Source organism: Dipodomys merriami, unplaced genomic scaffold (genome assembly GCF_024711535.1).
Source record: "Dipodomys merriami isolate MVZ:Mamm:240054 unplaced genomic scaffold, mDipMer1.0.p SCAF_21, whole genome shotgun sequence".
Classification (NCBI taxonomy): domain Eukaryota; kingdom Metazoa; phylum Chordata; class Mammalia; order Rodentia; family Heteromyidae; genus Dipodomys; species Dipodomys merriami.
In genome coordinates, this window is record NW_027203493.1 from 7880929 (window position 1) to 7899290 (window position 18362).

At 42.0% G+C, this 18362-nt stretch overlaps 1 protein-coding gene across 7 annotated transcripts in view; it reads left to right on the forward strand.

The window, feature by feature from the left end:
• Positions 1 to 18362, forward strand: part of Ambra1 (autophagy and beclin 1 regulator 1) — a 221610-nt gene that overhangs the window by 93911 nt on the left and 109337 nt on the right. For all 7 annotated transcript variants that reach the window (XM_070032455.1, XM_070032456.1, XM_070032459.1 and 4 more), the window contains 2 exons: positions 8801 to 8881; positions 10479 to 10579. In XM_070032455.1, the coding sequence (XP_069888556.1) occupies positions 8801 to 8881; positions 10479 to 10579 (182 nt within the window). The remainder of the gene's footprint in view (positions 1 to 8800; positions 8882 to 10478; positions 10580 to 18362) is intronic.

Below are 18362 nucleotides of genomic sequence, written 5' to 3' on the forward strand. Positions count from 1 at the left end.
ACTGACTGTCTGGTCAGGACTCAGACTGCAATCTGTAGGTGTATTTTTCATTCCCTTAAGTTATAGCTTCTCTCTGAGGCAATTAATCTTGGACAGTTAGCAAGAGAGTTGCTGCTATGTTTCTTCCTTGTTTGGAAGATGCATTGTTTTTTATTCAACACTTATCTTGGAAACTTGATTGTTTGAAGGGTGTTTTTCTTTGTGAAAGCATTTATAAAAAAAAATTAAAAATTTCCCCCTCTCCTGCCAAATAGCCCTCTGAGAGTTAATCAAAGACACAGAGTCCAACAACTGGGAAAGCCATTAATACTGCAGCCAGCTGCTATCCTGCTGACTTAAAGGCAGATTCTAGCTGTTAAAATTGATGAGAATTTCTCTGGAGTTTCCCTGAAAAGCATTCTTCCTTGTTGTAAGAGCAAGTCCAGCACATTTACCATATTCTTTTTCAAGCCCTCCTCTTTCCCTTAAAGAATGTTGGCTATATTGTGTTCGAACCCAGGATTTAATACCTTCCACTATTTGAGATTTCCCACTGCTCATGTGGCAAGCACCTTCAAATCCATTCATTTAATTTCTATCAGGCATCCTTGAAGCTCACGAAGACTTGCTTTATGTTGACCTGTATCAGCAGTGAAACAAATGGAAGATTCTTAAGTTTTCTGAATACATAATTATTTTATTTATTTATTTTTATTTTTATTTTTATTTTTTTTGGGGGGTCCGGTCATGGGCCTGAACTCTGGGCCTGGGCACTGTCCCTCAGCTCTTCAGCTCAAGGCTAGCGCTCTACAACTTGAGCCACAGCGCTACTTCCGGCTTTTTTCTTTTTGCTTATGTGGTGCTGAGGAATTGAACCCAGGGCCTCATCATGCAAGGCAAGTGCTCTACCACTGAGCCCCTTCCCAGCCCCACATCATTATTTTAAATACATTTAATTCCTTTGCTCTTTTCTTAGAACTCATTACTATAGACCCTCTCATCTTGCTTCTACTCTCATCTCAAATCTCCTATCCATTGAAATTTGTTCCTGTCTCAACTGATTATCTCTGAACTCTTTCTAAAAAGACTAGAGAATCCTCAATTTTTTCTTTTTTCTTTTTCCTTTTCTTTCTTTTTTTTTTTTTTTGGGTCCGGTCGTGGGGCCTGAACTCTGGGCCTGGGTACTGTCCCTCAGCTCTTCAGCTCAAGGCTAGAGCTCTACCACTTGAGCCACAGCGCCACTTCCAGCTTTTTTCTTTTTGCTTATGTGGTGCTGAGGTATTGAACCCAGGGCCTCATGCATGCAAGGCAAGCACTCTGCCACTGAGCCACCTTCCCAGCCCCTTCTTTTCAATTCTTTTTTCTTTTCTTTTCTTTTTTTCTTCCCTCCCTCCTTCCTTCCCTCCCTCACTCTTTCTCTTTCTCTCTTTCTTTCTCTCTTTCTTTCTCTCTCTCTTTCTTTCTCTCTCTCTTTCTCTCTCTCTTTCTTTCTCTCTTTCTTTCTCTCTCTCTTTCTTTCTCTCTCTTTCTCTCTCTCTTTCTTTCTTTCTCTCTTTCTTTCTCTCTTTCTTTCTCTCTCTCTTTCTTTCTTTCTTTCTCTTTCTTTCTCTCTTTCTCTCTTTCTCTCTTTCTCTCTTTCTCTCTCTCTTTCTCTCTTTCTCTCTTTCTTTCTTTCTTTCTCTTTCTTTTTTAATTGTGGGGCTTGAAATCTGGGCCTGGGCACTATCCTTTAGCTCAAGGCAGGTGCTTCACTACTTGGGCCACAGCGCCACTTCTGGTTTTCTGATGGTTAATTGGAGATAAGAGTCTCACAGACTTTCCTGCCCAGGCTGGCTTTGAACTATGATCCTCAGATGTCAGCCTCCTGAGTAGCTAGGATTACAGGCATGAGCTACCAGCGCCTGGCTAGAATCCTCAATTTCTCTTTCACTTCTGGTTGCTTTTGGTCTGGGAGTTCGTGTTGATAGCAAAACCATACTTTGTCCATCTTATCTAACTTGCTCTCTCTTTCTCTCTTTCTCTCTCTCTCTCTCTCTCTCTCTCTCTCTCTCTCTCTCTCTCTCTCTCTCTCTCTCTCTCTCTCTCTCTCTCTCTCTCTCTCTCTCTCTTTTGTTTGTCAGTTCTGGTGCTTGAACTCAGAGCCTAGGTGCTGTGCTGTCCCTGAGCATTTTTCGCTCAATTCTCTACCACTTTGAGCCACAGTGCCACTTCCAGTTTTCTGGTAGTTGATTGGAGATAAGAGTCTCACAGACTTTCCTGCCTGGGCTGGCTTTGGACCATAATCCTCAGATTTTAGCCTCCTGAGTAGCTGGGATTACAGGCGTAAACCACGAGCACCCAGCCTAACTTGTTCTTTGGGCATTCTGATCTTTGCCACCTCAGTTCTTTCTTGTTTTAAAGGTTTTTCCAGTCAGTAAACATTTGAGCTGTTTTTCTATTAGGTTTTCTCTTGGAGGCTCTTGTTCCTTCTTCTCACAGACAGCCTCTCATTTGTGTATTTTCCATGTTTCATAATTTCCTAGTTGTTCTGGTTCCTGTTGTGTCTTTTCTTCTTTGCTACAGTCCTAACACTTTGAATTTGAAGGCTTTTCTACATGCTATTAAAATGTCATCTTGCTTCTGCTTTTCTATCCTTAGCCAAGATGCTAAGCTGAAGTCCAGCACAGACACCTCCACTCACTTAGTATATTGCTCTTTTATGATATCTTCATCTAAGAAATTGTATGTCAGCCAGCTAATTTCACCCTTTAAAATTTAAAATTTAGTTGAAGTAGGTTGAGACTTTCAAGTGCTAGGATCATAGGCATGTGCCACCTAACCTAGCTTGATCTTATCCTTATTTTCCTTTATATGTCCTCAAATAATGTCTAAACACTTTAAATCTAACACCCTCATAATATCTAGCACCCCTTTTTACTACAGTTGCTTTAGATATTCTAGAGTTGTTTGTTTTTTGAGGTAGTGTCTTGCTATATTACTCAAGCTGGCCAGCTAGCTTCAAACTGGAGATCATCTTGCTTATTTCTCCTAGCTGCTAGCATTATAAATGTAGTGTGCCACTATGCCTGTTTATTTATTTATTTTTTTGTCAGTCATGGGGTTTGAACTCTGGGTCTGGGCACTGTCCCTTAGCTCTACAGCTCAAGGAGAGCGCTCTATCACTTGAGCTACAGCGCCATTTCTGGTTTTCTGGTGGCTTATTGGAGATAGGAGTCTCACGGTCTTTCCTGCCCCGGCTGGCTTTGAACTAGAATCCTCAGATCTCAGCCTCCTGAGTAGCTAGGATTACAGGTGTGAGCCACCAGCGCCTGGCATACCAGTTGCTTTTGTTAAATTGTGGTAAAACACATGTAACATAAAATTTACTGTTTTATGGAAGAAACTCAATTAGAAAAGAAATGATTGTTTTTAGGTTTTAATAGTAATGAAAAGGTTTTATCAGGTATATTTTGTAGGATTCTACATTTTCTGCTTCCTTCATAGTTATCCATTGTTCTAAGTTGTCTTCCTAGGTTCTCCAAGTTTTGTGTTGTCTTTGGGATTGGTATTTTATCAGTACTAACTAATGCACTGGTGTTTCCCTCACTGCCTTTCATGTTTTCTAATACCAGTAGAATATTCTTTGTTATTCAGAGGAGATGGATCTTTGGACTTGAAGGACAGCTTCACAATATGATTCAAGAAAAGCTAGTTCTCTTCCAAAGCTATAGAATGGTGTAATTGGATATGGCTCATTATGTTTCTAGTTTAGTTGTCAATCTTCCAGAGGCTCAGAGGTCTCTACTTGTTTTCTCCTTAGGAGAAGCTTCAAAATATTTTCTAACTTTGGTTATAATTGGTTGTGCCCATGGTAAGTTAAATATACAGTAATGAAAAATTATTGTGAATTTATTGTGAATGAAAAATTTATTGTGAATTGCTGTGAATATATACTTCAAAAGTATATATTTAAAGGTGGGCACTGGTGGCCCACACCTGTAATCCTAGCTACGCAGAGGCTGAGATCTGAATATGGTGGTTTGAAGCCAGCCTGGGCAGAAAAGTCTGTGAGACTTTATCTCCAAAAAACTAATCAGAAAAGCTGGAAGTGGTACTATGTCTCAGTGGTAAAAGAGGCTCAGGACAGTGCCTAGGCCCAGAGTTCAAGCCCCTGACTGGCAAAAAATTAAAATATATGTGTGTGTTTGTATATCCTTATTTAGAAGTACTGGGCTTTGAACATAGGATTTCACACATGTTAAGCAAATGAGCTACACTTGAGCCACGTCTCTAGCTCCAGTTGTACTTTAAAAAAAAAAAAAATGGCTGTGCACCGGTGGCTCATGCCTGTAATCCTAGCTACTCAGGAGGCTGAGATCTGAGGATCGTGATTCAAAGCCAGCGCGGGCAGGAAAGTCTGTGAGACTCTTATCTCCAATAAACCTCTTGAAAACCAGAAGTGTACTGTGGCTCAAGCGGTAGAGCGCTCGACTTGAGCTGAAGAGCTCAGGGACAGCGCTCAGGCCTAGAGTTCAAGCCCCATGACTGACAAAAAAAAAAAAAAATGAAGGATGTGGTGCTGTGGCTCAAGTGGTAGAGAGCTTTCTTTGAGCAGAAGAGTTCAGGGTCAGCACCGAGGCCTAGAGTTCAAGCCCCACGACTGACCAAAAAAAAAAAAAAAAAAAAAAGAAGCTGGACTCTGGTGGCTCATGCCTGTAATCCTAGCTATTCAGGCTACTCAGGAGGTTGAGATGTGAGGATCACGGTTCAAATCCAGCCCAGGCAGGAAAGTCTGTGAGACTCTTATCTCCAGTAAATCACCAGAAAACTGGAAGTGTCACTGTGGTCTAAGTGGTAGAGCACTAGCCTCGAGCTGAAGAGCTCAAGGACAGTGCCCAGACCCATGATTGACATAAATAAATAAAAGTTGATACTTTGTTGTGTTATTGTTGTTGTTATTGTTGTTGTTGTTGGTTGTGGGGCTTGAACTCTGGGCCTAGGTGCTGTCCCTCAGTTCTGATGCTCAAGGCTAGCACTCTTATCACTTGAGCCACAGCACCACTTCCAAAATTGATACTTTAATGAGACCTGAAATCTCTATGTATTTGAAACGTAATTGCATGTTTGAGAATTGTCTCATTTGATTTTCAACTTCTTTTGTGCATGTGTAATAATTTGGTAACTTTACACTATGCACTAACTATGAGTCAGGAAAATCTGATCTTATTGTTCATTTATTATTTTGGTGCCATATTGGAGCTTGGACTCAGGGCCAACAGTCTCTCTCCCTTAGCTTTTTCACTGATGGCCGACATAGTACTTGAGCCATACCCACTTCTGCCTTTTTGCTGGTTATAGAGTTAGGTGTCTTATGGCCTGGACTTCTCTGTCTGGGATGGCTGTAAACAATGATCCTCAGATCTCAGTTTCCTTGATTTTTGTTGTTGTTGTTGTTGATGGTGGGGCTTGAACGGCCTGGGCACTGTCCCTCAGCTCTTCAGCTCAAGGCTAGCACTCTACCACCTGAGCCACAGCGCCACTTCCAGTTTTCTGGTGGTTTATTGGATATGAGTCTCACAGGCTTTTCTGCCAGGGCTGGCTTTAAACTGAGATCCTCAGATCTCTCACTCCTGAGTAGCTAGGATTATAGGTGTGAGTCGTCCCCCCCCCCCCCCCCCCCCCCCCCGTGCCTGGCTCTCAGTCTCCTTGAGTAGCTAGGGTTACAAATATAAGCTGCCAGAGCCCAGTGAGCTCACTCTTGCTTGTTCCCGTGCTCTCGCTCTCACTCTCACTCTCACTTTCTCTGTCTCTGTTTGTTTGTCTCTGTCTCTGTCTCTCTTTCTCTCTCCTTCTTTCTCTTTCTTTCTCAACTCCTGTTTTACTATATGGTCTTCTTTTTCTTTTTTTCTTTCTGTCTGCCCTGAGCATCTTTTACCACTTGAGCCATAGTGCTACTTCCAGCTTTTTCTGAGTGCATGATCCCTCACCCTTCGCAAGAATTATGTCTTTTTTTTTTTTTTTTTTTTTGGTCGGTCGTGGGGCTTGAACTCTGGGCCTGGGCGCTGTCCCTCAGCTCTTCAGCTCAAGGCGAGCGCTCTACCACTTGAGCTACAGCGCCACTTCCGGTTTTCTGGTGGTTTATTGGAGATAGGAGTCTCACGGTCTCTCCTGCCCGGGCTGGCTTTGAACCACGATCCTCAGATCTCAGCCTCCTGAGTAGCTAGGATTACAGGCGTGAGCCACCAGCGCCCGGCTCTTCGCAGGAATTATGTTCCAGAGACACCTCACCCCTTCCCTGCAATAGGTGAAAATCCGTGAAGTAGCAGAGTTAGACAGCCCTCCCTCTCTATATTGCGCTGTAATGCTGCTACTTTGCAGATGTTCACCTATTGCAGGGGTCTCTTGAATATAAATCCTGCGATAGGAGAGGGACCACTATTTATGTATTTTTTAATAGCATTTCATACAGTAAAGCCGCAATAAATGAACTGTGATATAATGAGGGGCAACTGTGTTTTATTGAAGATGAGTCTTAAGGATTTTTCTACCCAGGATGGCTTCAAACTGCTATCCTCAAATCTTAGCCTCCTGAGTAGCTAGGATTACAGGTGTGAGCCAACAGCACTGGCTTTAGTATATGGCCCTATCCTTCCCTCCCTCCCTCCTCTCTCCCTCCCTCCCTCCTCTCTCCCTCCCTCCCTCCCTCCTCCCCCCATCCCTCCCTCCCTTCCTTCCTTCCTTCCTTCCTTCCTTCCTTCCTTCCTTCCTTCCTTCCTTCCTTTTTCTTTCTTTCTTTTTTTTTTTTTGTTTCTTTTTTGGTCGGTTGTGGGGCCTGAACTCTGAGCCTGGGCACTGTCCCTCAGCTCTTCAGTTGTAGACTAGCACTCTACCACTTGAGCCTCAGCCCCACTTCAGGCTTTTTCTGCTTATGTGGTGCTTGGGAATCAAACCGAAGGCCTCATGTATGCAAGGCAAGCACTCTACCACTTAGCCACCTTCCCAGCCTCTTCTTTTTTTGTTTTTTTGTTTTTTTTTGTTGGTCATGGGCCTTGAACTCTGGGCCTGGGCACTGTCCCTCAGCTCTTCAGCTCAAGGCTAATAATGCTCTACCACTTGAGCCACAGCAACACTTCTGGCTTTTTCTGTTTATATGATGCTGAGGAATCGAAACCAGGGCATCATGCAAGCAAGGCAAGCACTCTACCACTGAGCCACCTTCCCAGCTCATCCCTTCCTTTCAACTACTTAGTTTCAAGTCAAAAGAATATGATATCTTAGGAAAATATTAATGTGTCTTTTCTGAGTTTTTATCCCGATACTGACTTCACAGATCAGTTTCCAATGTCCATGGTATTGATTTCTCTTAGCAGCCAATTCCAGGATAGATTTGAATTCTACCCTTTATGGGCTTTTGAGCTAGTAAAACTCCCCATAGCCCGTTTAAAAGCCAATGTTGCCTTGACTTTGATTCTAAGATCAGTTGGAAGATTATCTCATTGGTTTGAAGATAATCCAAATGGAAATTTCAGAAAATGTCCCACACTAAGCTCTCAGAGAGGTTCATTTATTTTGTGGAATTGTTTAAGCAGCTAATTAACTGCACTGTCCGGCCAGTGCCCTTTTGACTTTTTGTTCTTTTAATGCTTTAGCAACTAAGCCGCATGAAGTTTTTTTCTTGCAGTTTCTCTTCTTTTCTTATAGAAAGCAGTGAAGACAGATGGGTGGATTGACAGAGCTCTCCCCTCCCCTCCTCTCCTCTTTTCTCCTCATTTAATTTACCTATTTATGCCAATACCCTGGGGCTTGAACTCAGGGCCTCATGTTTTCACTTACTTTTTGGCACTCTACCACTTGAACTACTCCTTTACTTCTGATGTTTTGCTAGTCAATTGGAGATAAGGCTCTCTTGGACTTATCTGTCCAGAGTGAATTGTGATGCTTAGATCTCAGCTTCCTGAATAACTAGGATTACAGGTGTGAGCCATCAAGGCCCAGCAAAATCCAGTCAGATATTCTTTGAATGTAACTAGCTGTGTAGTCTTACATATTTGCATGTTTGGTTTTTAGTTTTCTTATCTGTAAAAGAACTAATATATCATGATCTGGCTTGAAGGATCAGGTGGGATAACTTATTAGTAACCTTTGTATTGACACCTGATGGACATTTGAATAAATGGTGGTTATTGCTATTATTCTAAGTTCATAGAGAAAACCTGGGCTTTTTCTTTTTACCTAAATGACTTGGTTTAAGATTTCATTTGCTCACAGTCCCTATCGTTGTCAAGTTTTTAGTCTTTCAAAGAAGGGATGCACTAGTCTTTTTCTTTCTTCTTTCATGTATTTTTCCACCAAGGGACTCTAAACTGATTGATTTGAAGATAACCATTTGTCAAATTTTTCTCCATGATCACCAAAACTCATTTTTTCTTGCATTTTTCAATACAGCTAGATGTTTTGTATGAATACATGCAAGCATACATACATATTTTCTTTTCTTTTCTTTTCTTTTTTTTTTTTTTATCTGAGACCAAAATTTGAAATCAGTATCTGATGCTTTTGCTCATTGGCTGGTACTCTACCAGCTAAGCCACACATCCAAACCCAAGGTCTTCATTCTAGAAAAACTACTGGGTTGGAAGACCATACTGACTGAAGAAAAATCCTACTCTTCTTACTTGAATCGTCAATTTTTTCATTGAAGTGCTTTAGAAAAGTATTATAATAATGTGTTACCCCAATTAGTGAGCCATGAGATACTGACTTTTGGGTTCCTCTAAGCATAGGAATTTAATTTTGACTTTAGTGACTATCTCATATATATAAAATCTTTTTTCCTCCCCAGGGACAATGGTGACAGATCTAGGCACCGAGCGCCCCGCAATGCCCGGATGTCTGCACCTTCACTTGGACGCTTTGTTCCAAGGTAAGAACTAGGTTGTCAGCAACAGCAGGAATCTTTATGAGAGAGCATAGAATTTAGTTATTATTTGTTTGTTTGTTGTGTTTTGTTTTTGCAGTAATGGATTAAACCCAGAACCTGCTATAGGTTCTATTTGCTATAGGCAAATGTTATACCACTGTGCTACATCCCCAGCCCTTTACCATTTAGATTTTTTTTTTTTTTTTTTTGTCGGTCATGGGGCTTGAACTCTGGGCCTGGGCGCTGTCCCTCAGCTCTTCAGCTCAAGGCGAGCGCTCTACCACTTGAGCTACAGTGCCACTTCCGGTTTTCTGGTGGTTTTATTGGAGATAGGAGTCTCACGGTCTCTCCTGCCCGGGCTGGCTTTGAACCGCGATCCTTAGATCTCAGCCTCCTGAGTAGCTAGGATTACAGGCGTGAGCCACCAGCGCCCGGCTACCATTTAGTTTTAAACCAACTTTTTGCCTTTTCAAGTATCTGTATCTGGTTTCCTAGTAAGATTATATTCCATACCTGCCACCTAAAGACTTGACAGGTTAGCCATAATGAAAAGAGAAAAATGTCACTGAGAACATTGGTTCAAAGGTGCGGGTAGGGTTGGGTGTATATGAGGGTAGTAGGATATTTTTAGAAAAGGAAACAAATTTGGGGAAGGACAAATTCTGGGAATTTTTACTCCTTTAGGGCCTTTCATGGGTTTCTCGGGTTGAATATTCCCTTAGTCTAGATTTGATTTCTTTCCTTTCCCTCCCTCCCTCCCTCCCTCCCTCCCTCCCTCCCTCCCTCCCTCCCTCCCTTCTTTCCTTTCATTTATCTTGGGGCTTGAACTCTGGGCCTGGGCACTGACCCTTAGCTCAAGGTGAGCCACTACCACTTGAGCCACAGTGCCACTTCTGGTTTTCTGAGTAGTTTATTAGAGATAAATAGTCTCATGGAGTTTCCTGCCTGGGCTGGCTTTGACCATCGATCCTCAGATCTCAGCTTCCTGAGTAGCTAGGATTACAGGCTTCCTTCCTTCCTTCCTTCCTTCCTTCCTTCCTTCCTTCCTTCCTTCCTTCCTTCCTTCCTTCCTTCCCTCTGTCTCTCTCTCTCTCCCTCCTTCCCTCCCTCCCTCCCTCCCTCCCTCCCTCCCTCCCTCCCTCCCTCCCTCCCTCTCTCTCTCTCTCTTTCTCCTTCCTTCCTTCCTTCCTTCCTTCCTTCCTTCCTTCCTTCCTTCCTTCCTTCCTTCCTTCCTTCCTTCCTTCCTTCCTTCCTTCCTTCCTTCCTTCCTTCCTTCTTTCTTTCTTTCTTTCTTTCTTTCTTTCTTTCTTTCTTTCTTTCTTTCTTTCTTTCCTTTCTTTCCTTTCTTTCCTTTCTTTCTTTCTTTCTTTTCAGACCAGGCTAGCTTTGAACTTTCTATAAAACCGAGGCTGGCCTTATCCTCCTGAGTACTGCTTGGATTAAGGTGTGAACCACTGTGCCTGGCCTATCTTACCTGTATTCTTGAAGGTAGATAGTATTTCCTTCATTAAGTGGTACTGGAGTTTGAACTCAAGTGTGGTATTCTGGACACTTTATGGTAGTCTTTAGTTGGGTTTTCACACGTGATTTCTTCTTGTAGGCGATTTTTGCTGCCTGAATACTTGCCTTATGCTGGGATTTTTCATGAACGTGGACAGCCTGGCTTGGCTACTCACTCTTCTGTTAACAGGGTCCTGGCAGGTAAGGAATTGTTTCTTTGGCTTTTAAAATTCTGAAGGGGCTGGGAGCTTCTCCCACCTTTACTTGTATTGATGTGATGGTATCCTGACATCTGGCTGAAGTCTGTCAAGTTTCTTGCTTCCAGGCAATAAATAGCAAGGGTAAGGAAAACTATTTCTCTTTCCTATTCCTATTTCCTTCACACCTTTTTATAAAAAAAAATGAGAGGGAAGGAAAAAAAGAGGAAGGGAGAAAGAGAAGAGAGGAGAAAGATGTTAATTTAAACAATTTGTTTCTTTTTGGAGGGAGGGGGTTCCAGTCTTGGGGCCTGAACTCTGGGCCTGGGCGCTGTCCCTCAGCTCTTCAGCTCAAGGCTAGCGCTCTACCACTTGAGCCACAGCACCACTTCCGGCTTTTTTCTTTTTGCTTATGTGGTCCTGAGGAATTGAACCCAGGGCCTCATGCATGCAAGGCAAGCGCTCTACCACTGAGCCACCTTCCCAGCCCCAACAATTTGTTTCTTAATCCAATTCTATGTTTTTAATTGAATGATAAAGGTGTTTTGTTCATATTTCAGTTGGTGAAATACTTATGAGCCAGATCCTGTGATTTAATTAGGAGCTTAATGCACACCTCTCCAACCTCTGACTACTGGCAGCACATGGGGTTTCCAAGCACTGTAGAATCTTCTGAGGAAGGAGGAGAAGGAGAAACCCATGGAGCTGGCTTAGAAATCTCTACAGAAGCCGGGTGCTGGTGGCCCATACCTGTTATCCTAGCTACGCAGGAAGCTGAGATCTGAGGCTCACTGGTCAAAGCCAACCCCAGGCAAGAAAAGTCCATGAGACTTTTTTTTGTAGGTCATGGGGCGTGAACTCTGGGCCAGGGTGCCATTCCTCAGCTCTTTAGCTCAAGGCTAGCGCTCTACCACTTGAGCCACAGCACCACTTCCAGCTTTTTCTGTGGTACTGAGAAACTGAACCCAGGTCCTCATGCATGCGAGGCAAGCACCCTACCACTGAGCCACCTTCCCAGCCCCCGTGAGACTCTTATCTCTAATTAACCACCAGAAAACCAGAAGTGGTGGTATGGCTCAGTGGTAGAGTGTTCACCTTGAGCTGAGGAGCTGAGGGACAGTGCCCAGGCCCAAGCCCCATGACTGATGAAAGGAAGGGAGGGAGGGAGGAAGGGAAGAAGGGAGGGAGGGAGGGAGAGAGGGAAAAGAAATCTCCACAGAACAGAAAATGGTCTGGGCAAGACCTGCTGTGCAATTTTAAGATGGTTGACTTGCTTAGTGTCCAGTGTTTTCAGGCTTTGAGGCATGATGTGACTGGGCTCTGGGATATAGTGCATGTTGCTGCTTTGGGGTAGTTTCCAGAGAAGAAAACAAAGAAGAAATCTCTGCGCGCGCGCACGCGTGTGTGTGTGTGTGTGTGTGTGTGTGTGTGTGTGTGTGTGTGTGTGTGTGTGTGTGTGTGTGTGTGTGTGTGTGTGTGTGTGTGTGTGTGTCTGTGTGTCTGTGTGTCTGTGTGTGTCTGTGTCTGTGTCTGTATGTCTGTGTCTGTGTGTCTGTGAGAGAGAGGGAGAGAGAGATGAAGGTTGTTTCCTTATATTCTGCCTCATCCCCCACCTCCTCCACTGCAAACCTGTAAAATTATTCAAAAGGTATAAAATTTGAGCTATATTTAAATTTTTTCTTTTGATAGGACCAAAGGTTTGAAACTCAAGGTCTCAATACTTGTTAGCAAGGCAGTCTACTATTTGAACCAAGCTCCCAGCTCCTTTTTGTTTTAGCTGTTTTTCAGATAGGGTTTTGCATTTTAGTCAGACCATGATCTTCTTACCATAATTATGGTCATAATAGCACCATACGTGTCTTACTGGTTGAGATGTGGTCTAGCTCAGTTTTGCCTCCTCCTGAACACCAACCTCCCAAGTAGCTAGGATTCAATACCACACCTGGCTCTAAATATGTATTTATTAAGCATTTTTATTGGGAATGTGTGTGTGTATGTGTATGTGCATGTATGCGCTGGTGCAGGCTCTTGAACTCAAGGCCTGGGTGCTGTCTCTAGAATTTTTTTATGCAAGGTTAATGCTTTACCAATTGAATCTCTGCTTCATTTCTGGCTTTTTGGTGGTTGGAGAACAGAGTCTCATGGACTTTTCCTTCCTGGGCTGGCTTTGAATCATGATGGTTAGATCTCAGCCTCCTGACTCGCTAGGAATATAGGTGTGAGCCAGTGGTGCCTAGCTCTTTATTGAGAATTTTAAAATCACATTTATTTTAGACAACCCTGGCCATGAAAAGATTATAGGTAGAGAAGCCTCTTTTAAGGAAATGGCAGTCAGGTTAGGAGAATGTTGCAAATTTGTCTTAGGGATTTCTACCCAAGCTGCTGCAATAGATGGCAGGCCAAGGGGTCTGGCCTCCCTAAAGTGCTGTCCTTGACTCAATAGCAAGGCCTAGAAAGTTCAGAAACCTCAGAATTTTCTCCACCAGACACTTAATAGGTAAAGCCTAATAGGTGAGTAGATTATACTATAGTCTCCCAATAACCTTATCTGGCCCTTGTTGTTAAATAGACCATGTGATTTTGTGCCTTCCCTCGCCTGATGTTGCTCTGTGGCTTGACTAAAGGTATTTGGATGCTCTTCACTGGCAGATAATCACCCAGTGCCAAGCAGAAATCCTACAGAGCACTTTTTTACCTTTCTTTGTTTCAGACATCTGCCTCTACCACTCCACACAGTACCTCCTACTCTTTTAGTGCCAGCAAATCTCTGTTTTTGGCATTTAGCATTTTTGGAACAGCTGTATGTTGTTTTTGCTTTCTAGCCTCTGACAACTCCTTGCCTTTACTTTCTGTTCCTCACTTCATGCCCAGTGGTTTGACCCAGGTGTCCTAATTGCATTTATGGATGCCTTTAAGTATAAGGGCTGTGTTGTAGCAGACAGTTCTTACAGGTGTAGAATCAACAGAGGAAAGCTTTCTGTCAAATGATGCTAAATGCCACTGACAAGGAAATTTAGACTCCCAGAACCTCTTTCTTGAATTATTTTAGTAGATGGTTTCTATTCACTATTAAATCAGTTTCATTTTCTCAGGCTACGTATTTCAATGCCTATGCGTCCTTCCTTTAAAGCTCTCATTATTTCTAGATATTTGAATGTTCCTCCAGATTGTATTCTTACTTTTAAATCTTTTCAAACTTGGTGCAGTAATAACAAGAAAGCCTAACATTTATTGAGCACTTACTACTTATTAGGGAGTGTTTTAAGTATTTCCTTTCTATCTGACAATAATTTTATGTGATAGATGCTGTTACCTAATGTACAGAGAGAGGAATCAAACCTCAGAGTGATGTAGCTAGGAAGTAGAGGAGTCAGAAATAAGCCCAGTTGGGCAGGCTATAAGGCTTGGACTCTTTAAGTTATCTTCTTAGCCTGCTTCCCCTGAGTTTTTTCAAAGAAAGTCATCAATAGTGTTGTTTTTTTTTCCTAAATCTTAATCTGGAAGACAGAGCTCCCAGAGAATTTTACTAATCTTCAGAGATTTTCTTATTTAATTCCTCTGTTTTAAGTGGTTCCTAGACATGGCCTTTTATGACCCATAAATTTTATCCTGAGGAAAATCTTTTTATGTATCAGCAATTCCCTGAGTCTTTTTGTCCTCCTGGATACAGATGTTTTGCTTTTATTAAACTTGCTTGTGATCATGTAATTGAGCTGCTATAATAATGGCTTTCAGAGTGAAAGAGAAATTGGCCTTTTAGCTCTAAGTACTCCCCATTTTCCTGGAAAGATGCTTTCCATTGTATCATTGGAATTAGCTTGTGATGGTCCCAGAACAATTACATTCGGAAGATATTTGTTCTGTAGCTGTTAGGTGCCAGCCAGTGTCTTAGGTTAGCAGGGTAAATAAAACAGACATGATTCCTCCCCTCCTGTAGCTTAGAGTCTCATGGTGGACAATAACTTGATCTTGCCATTCAGTTCTTGGCTCCAGTCATTCATGGAACTTTGTATGGTGAGTGGCAGACTGGTAGAGATGTAAGCAGACACACACTTAGAATTTTAGTGGGTGTGACCATTTGAATCATATGGTGCCATTTGAGTCTCCAGTGGATCCTAATCAAGCTCTTTAGAATCATCAACAAAAAATGGACTTGTAGAAAATTAAGATCCTTTCAGTCTACTTTCTCCCACATAGCCAGGGAATGACAATAGAAAAAGAAGCTACTGTACAAGAGTTCTGATAGTCTCTTATCGTTGCCTCTTCTCCCTTACTTGGTTCCTTTCCCACAATTCTGTAGGTTTCAGAGGCTTCCAACTACACATTAATCCAGGTCAACATAGAATCTGGACCCTTACAGAGTGGTATAAACACGTTTAAAGCTACTGCAACTTTACCCAAGTATATTTTGGGGGAAACATGCAAAAGTAGAGGGAGCTCACTGCTGACTTTTGAGCAGACACCTCTAGCTTTATGTAGTAACAGCAAGCAAAATGATGGAAATGAAGCAAACTGTGGACAATGGGCCAGGTATAGTCCTAAATGCTTTCCCACACATTATCTCCTATAAGCATTGCTTAGTTCTTTGAGGTGGATGGTACTGTTTCCTCTCTATGTGGAAGGAACAAAAGGCTCACAGAAGTCACTTGCTCAGTATAACATTGTGGAAGGCAGGTTTGGAACTTTAAACCAACTCTGCCTGACTGGTAAGACCTCTATTCTTTCTTTGTGCTATTTTGCTTGAGGTCAAGAAGGGAGTGTGTGCCAACAGATTCTTAAGCTTATAATATTTTTCTGCATTTTTGAGTCCTCATAAAAGTGAAATGAGAAGTCCTGGCATTTGACAGCTTCCTATTAACTACTAGAAGAACAAAAAACTTCTGAGGGGAAAGGGACCTGAGTAATGTAGAGTATTAGTTATCTGTCCTGCATAATCTTTTGACTTTCATCCTAATGAGCATCTGCTCCTGGCAGATGTGAGCCTGATACACTTAATTTGATATTTTGATGAAAATCAATGGGAAGTTTCAGGATTTTCTTGTTCCTTCCCATGGGTCATATGAGTCTGGTCAGATATCTTGGTTAGAGGTAGCTTTGTGCCCAGTCATCCTTGTTTTTCTTATATGTCTTTAGGAGTATAGTAACATAGTTTTCACATTATTTGTGAGTTCCTCTGTTTTTCTTCCATTATTGATTTTTTTCTTTCACTATTTATCTTTAAATTTTTTTTTAAATTTACTTCATTGTTATTATATAGGTACCATATAATTACATGAGTCAGGTAATGAGTACATTTCCTTTCATACAGTGTCTTCTGTTCCCTCATTCTCTCCCATCTCCACCCACAAGTTGTATAGTTCACTTTCATCAATATTCAGTGAGCTCTACTGCAGCACTTTTTCACCCTTTTTCCCTCGAGTTCCCCCAACCCTTCTGAAAATGTAGTTTTGAATACACCATACATAAGGTAAAGAAGACAGAGTCATCAAAAACTAAAAACTTAGAAAGAGAGAGAGAGAAAGAGAAAAAGAAAAAGAGAGAGAAAGGAAGAAAGTGTCTCTCTCATAGCTTGGAGCACCTTTCAGTATATATGTTAGTTTGTGTAAATATGAAGAGGCACTTATGCATTGCACCTTTGTGTTTCTCTCCTAAGAGTATCCTCTTTTGGTCTCTCTGTGTGTAACTATCTAGAATCCTTTATAATCCATTATTGATTTTGTGTGTGTGTGTGTGTGTGTGTGTGTGTGCATGTGCCCAGCTCCATTATTGTTTTCTTAACAAGAAAATAGATTCTTAGAATGTCTTTTGTCTGATTTTAGTTTCTTTAAATTTTTTAGAACTGATTTATGGCTTAACATGTGGTTGTCCTGTAGAATGTTACTTAGGCACATGAGGAAGTGCATTCTGTTCTTGTTGGGTGGGATTTGGGGATTAGATCTGTTTGATTGGTCGTTTTCAAGTTTTGTATATCCTAGCTGATTTTGTGTCTTGTTCTATCCACTATTGAGAGTATGATATTGAAATTTCCAACTCTCTCTCTCTCTTTTTTTTTTTTTTTGGTCGGTTGTGGGGTTGAACTCTGGACTTAGGCGCTGTCCCTCAGCTCTTCAGCTCAAGGCTAGCGCTCTACCACTTGAACCTAGCACCACTTCCGGTTTTCTGAGTGGTTTATTGGAGATAAGAATCTCATGGGCTTTCCTGCTTGTGCTGGTTTTGAACTTCGATTCTCAGATCTCAGCTTCCTGAGTAGGTAGTATTACGGGCGTGAGCCACCAGCACCCAGCTTGGAATTTCCAACTCTTATTGCTGAATTGTGTATTTCTCCTTTCAGTTTCATTAGTTTTAGATTTAAATATTTTTGTGAACTATCATTAAATACATATATTTACAATTGGTATGTCTTTGTGATGTTACTTAACCCCTTTATCATTATAAAATATCCCTGTGTCTCTAATATTTTGTCTGAAAATCTATTTTTATCATATGTTATTATAACTACTGTTGTTCTTTTTTTTTTTTTTTTTTTTTTTTTTTTTTTTTGTCGGTTGTGGGGCTTGAACTCTGGGCCTGGGCGTTGTCCCTCAGCTCTTCTGCTCAAGGCGAGCGCTCTACCTCTTGAGCTACAGCGCCACTTCCAGTTTTCTGGTGGTGTATTGGAGATAGGAGTCTCACGGTCTTTCTTGCCCGGGCTGGCTTTGAACCGCGATCCTCAGATCTCAGCCTCCTGAGTAGCTAGGATTACAGGCGTGAGCCACCAGCGCCCGGCTTACTGTTGTTCTTTTTGGGGGAGTGCCAACACACTGGTACTTGAACTCAGGGCCTGAGCACTGTCCCTTAGCTTTTTAACACAAAGCTAGAAGCATGCTACTACTTGGACCATAGTTCCATTTCAGTCTTTATGCTTGTTAATTGGAGATAAAAGAGTCTCATAGACTTTCCTGCATGGCTTACTTCAAAATAGGATTCTCATATATCAACCTCATGAGTAGCTAGGATTATAGGCATGGACCACTGGCACCCATATTTCTTTTTCTCTTTCTTTCTTTCTTTCTTTCTTTCTTTCTTTCTTTCTTTCTTTCTTTCTTTCTTTCTCTCTCTCTCTCTCTCTCTCTCTCTCTCTCTCTCTCTCTCTCTCTCTCCTCTCCTCTCCTCTCTTCCCCTCCCCTCCCCTCCCCTCCCCTCCCCTCCCCTCCCCTCCCCTCCTCTCCTTTCCTTTTCTTTTTGAGACATATCTCACTGTGTGGCTTAGACTGTCCTTGAACTTGCAACCCTCTTGACCCAGCCTCCTTAATGAGAATTACATGTATGCATCACCATGCCTACCACCCCCTTTTATCTCTTTATAAGCACCAATACTTTCTTAGGTGTTCCTCACTTGCCTAGTACCTAAGTGAGTACTTTAAGGAGACCTAGTATAGTTTGGGGTCAGTCATCAGTGAACATCTGGAGCTTTGAGCTTGCTAACTTTTTGGAATCAATCTAATTTCACAACCTGATAGCACCACTGTTTAGTACAGCAAATTGCTTCATCACTCACTATAGCAGCTCTGCACTTGAATTAGCAAATTTTGGAAAGATGATTGATAGTTAATACACTTGAGAGCCATCATGGTATTACTTAAGCGTGTATGAATAGAAATGAACACAGATTCTAGTGTTAGATGCAGTATCTCCTTGGTTGAACTCTTTAGCTCTCTGCTCTGTACCCCCCTGGTACTCAGTAGCCAGGCAAATAAAGTGAGTGACACATTCCAACTCAACATCAATTAAGATGGTTGTTTATAACC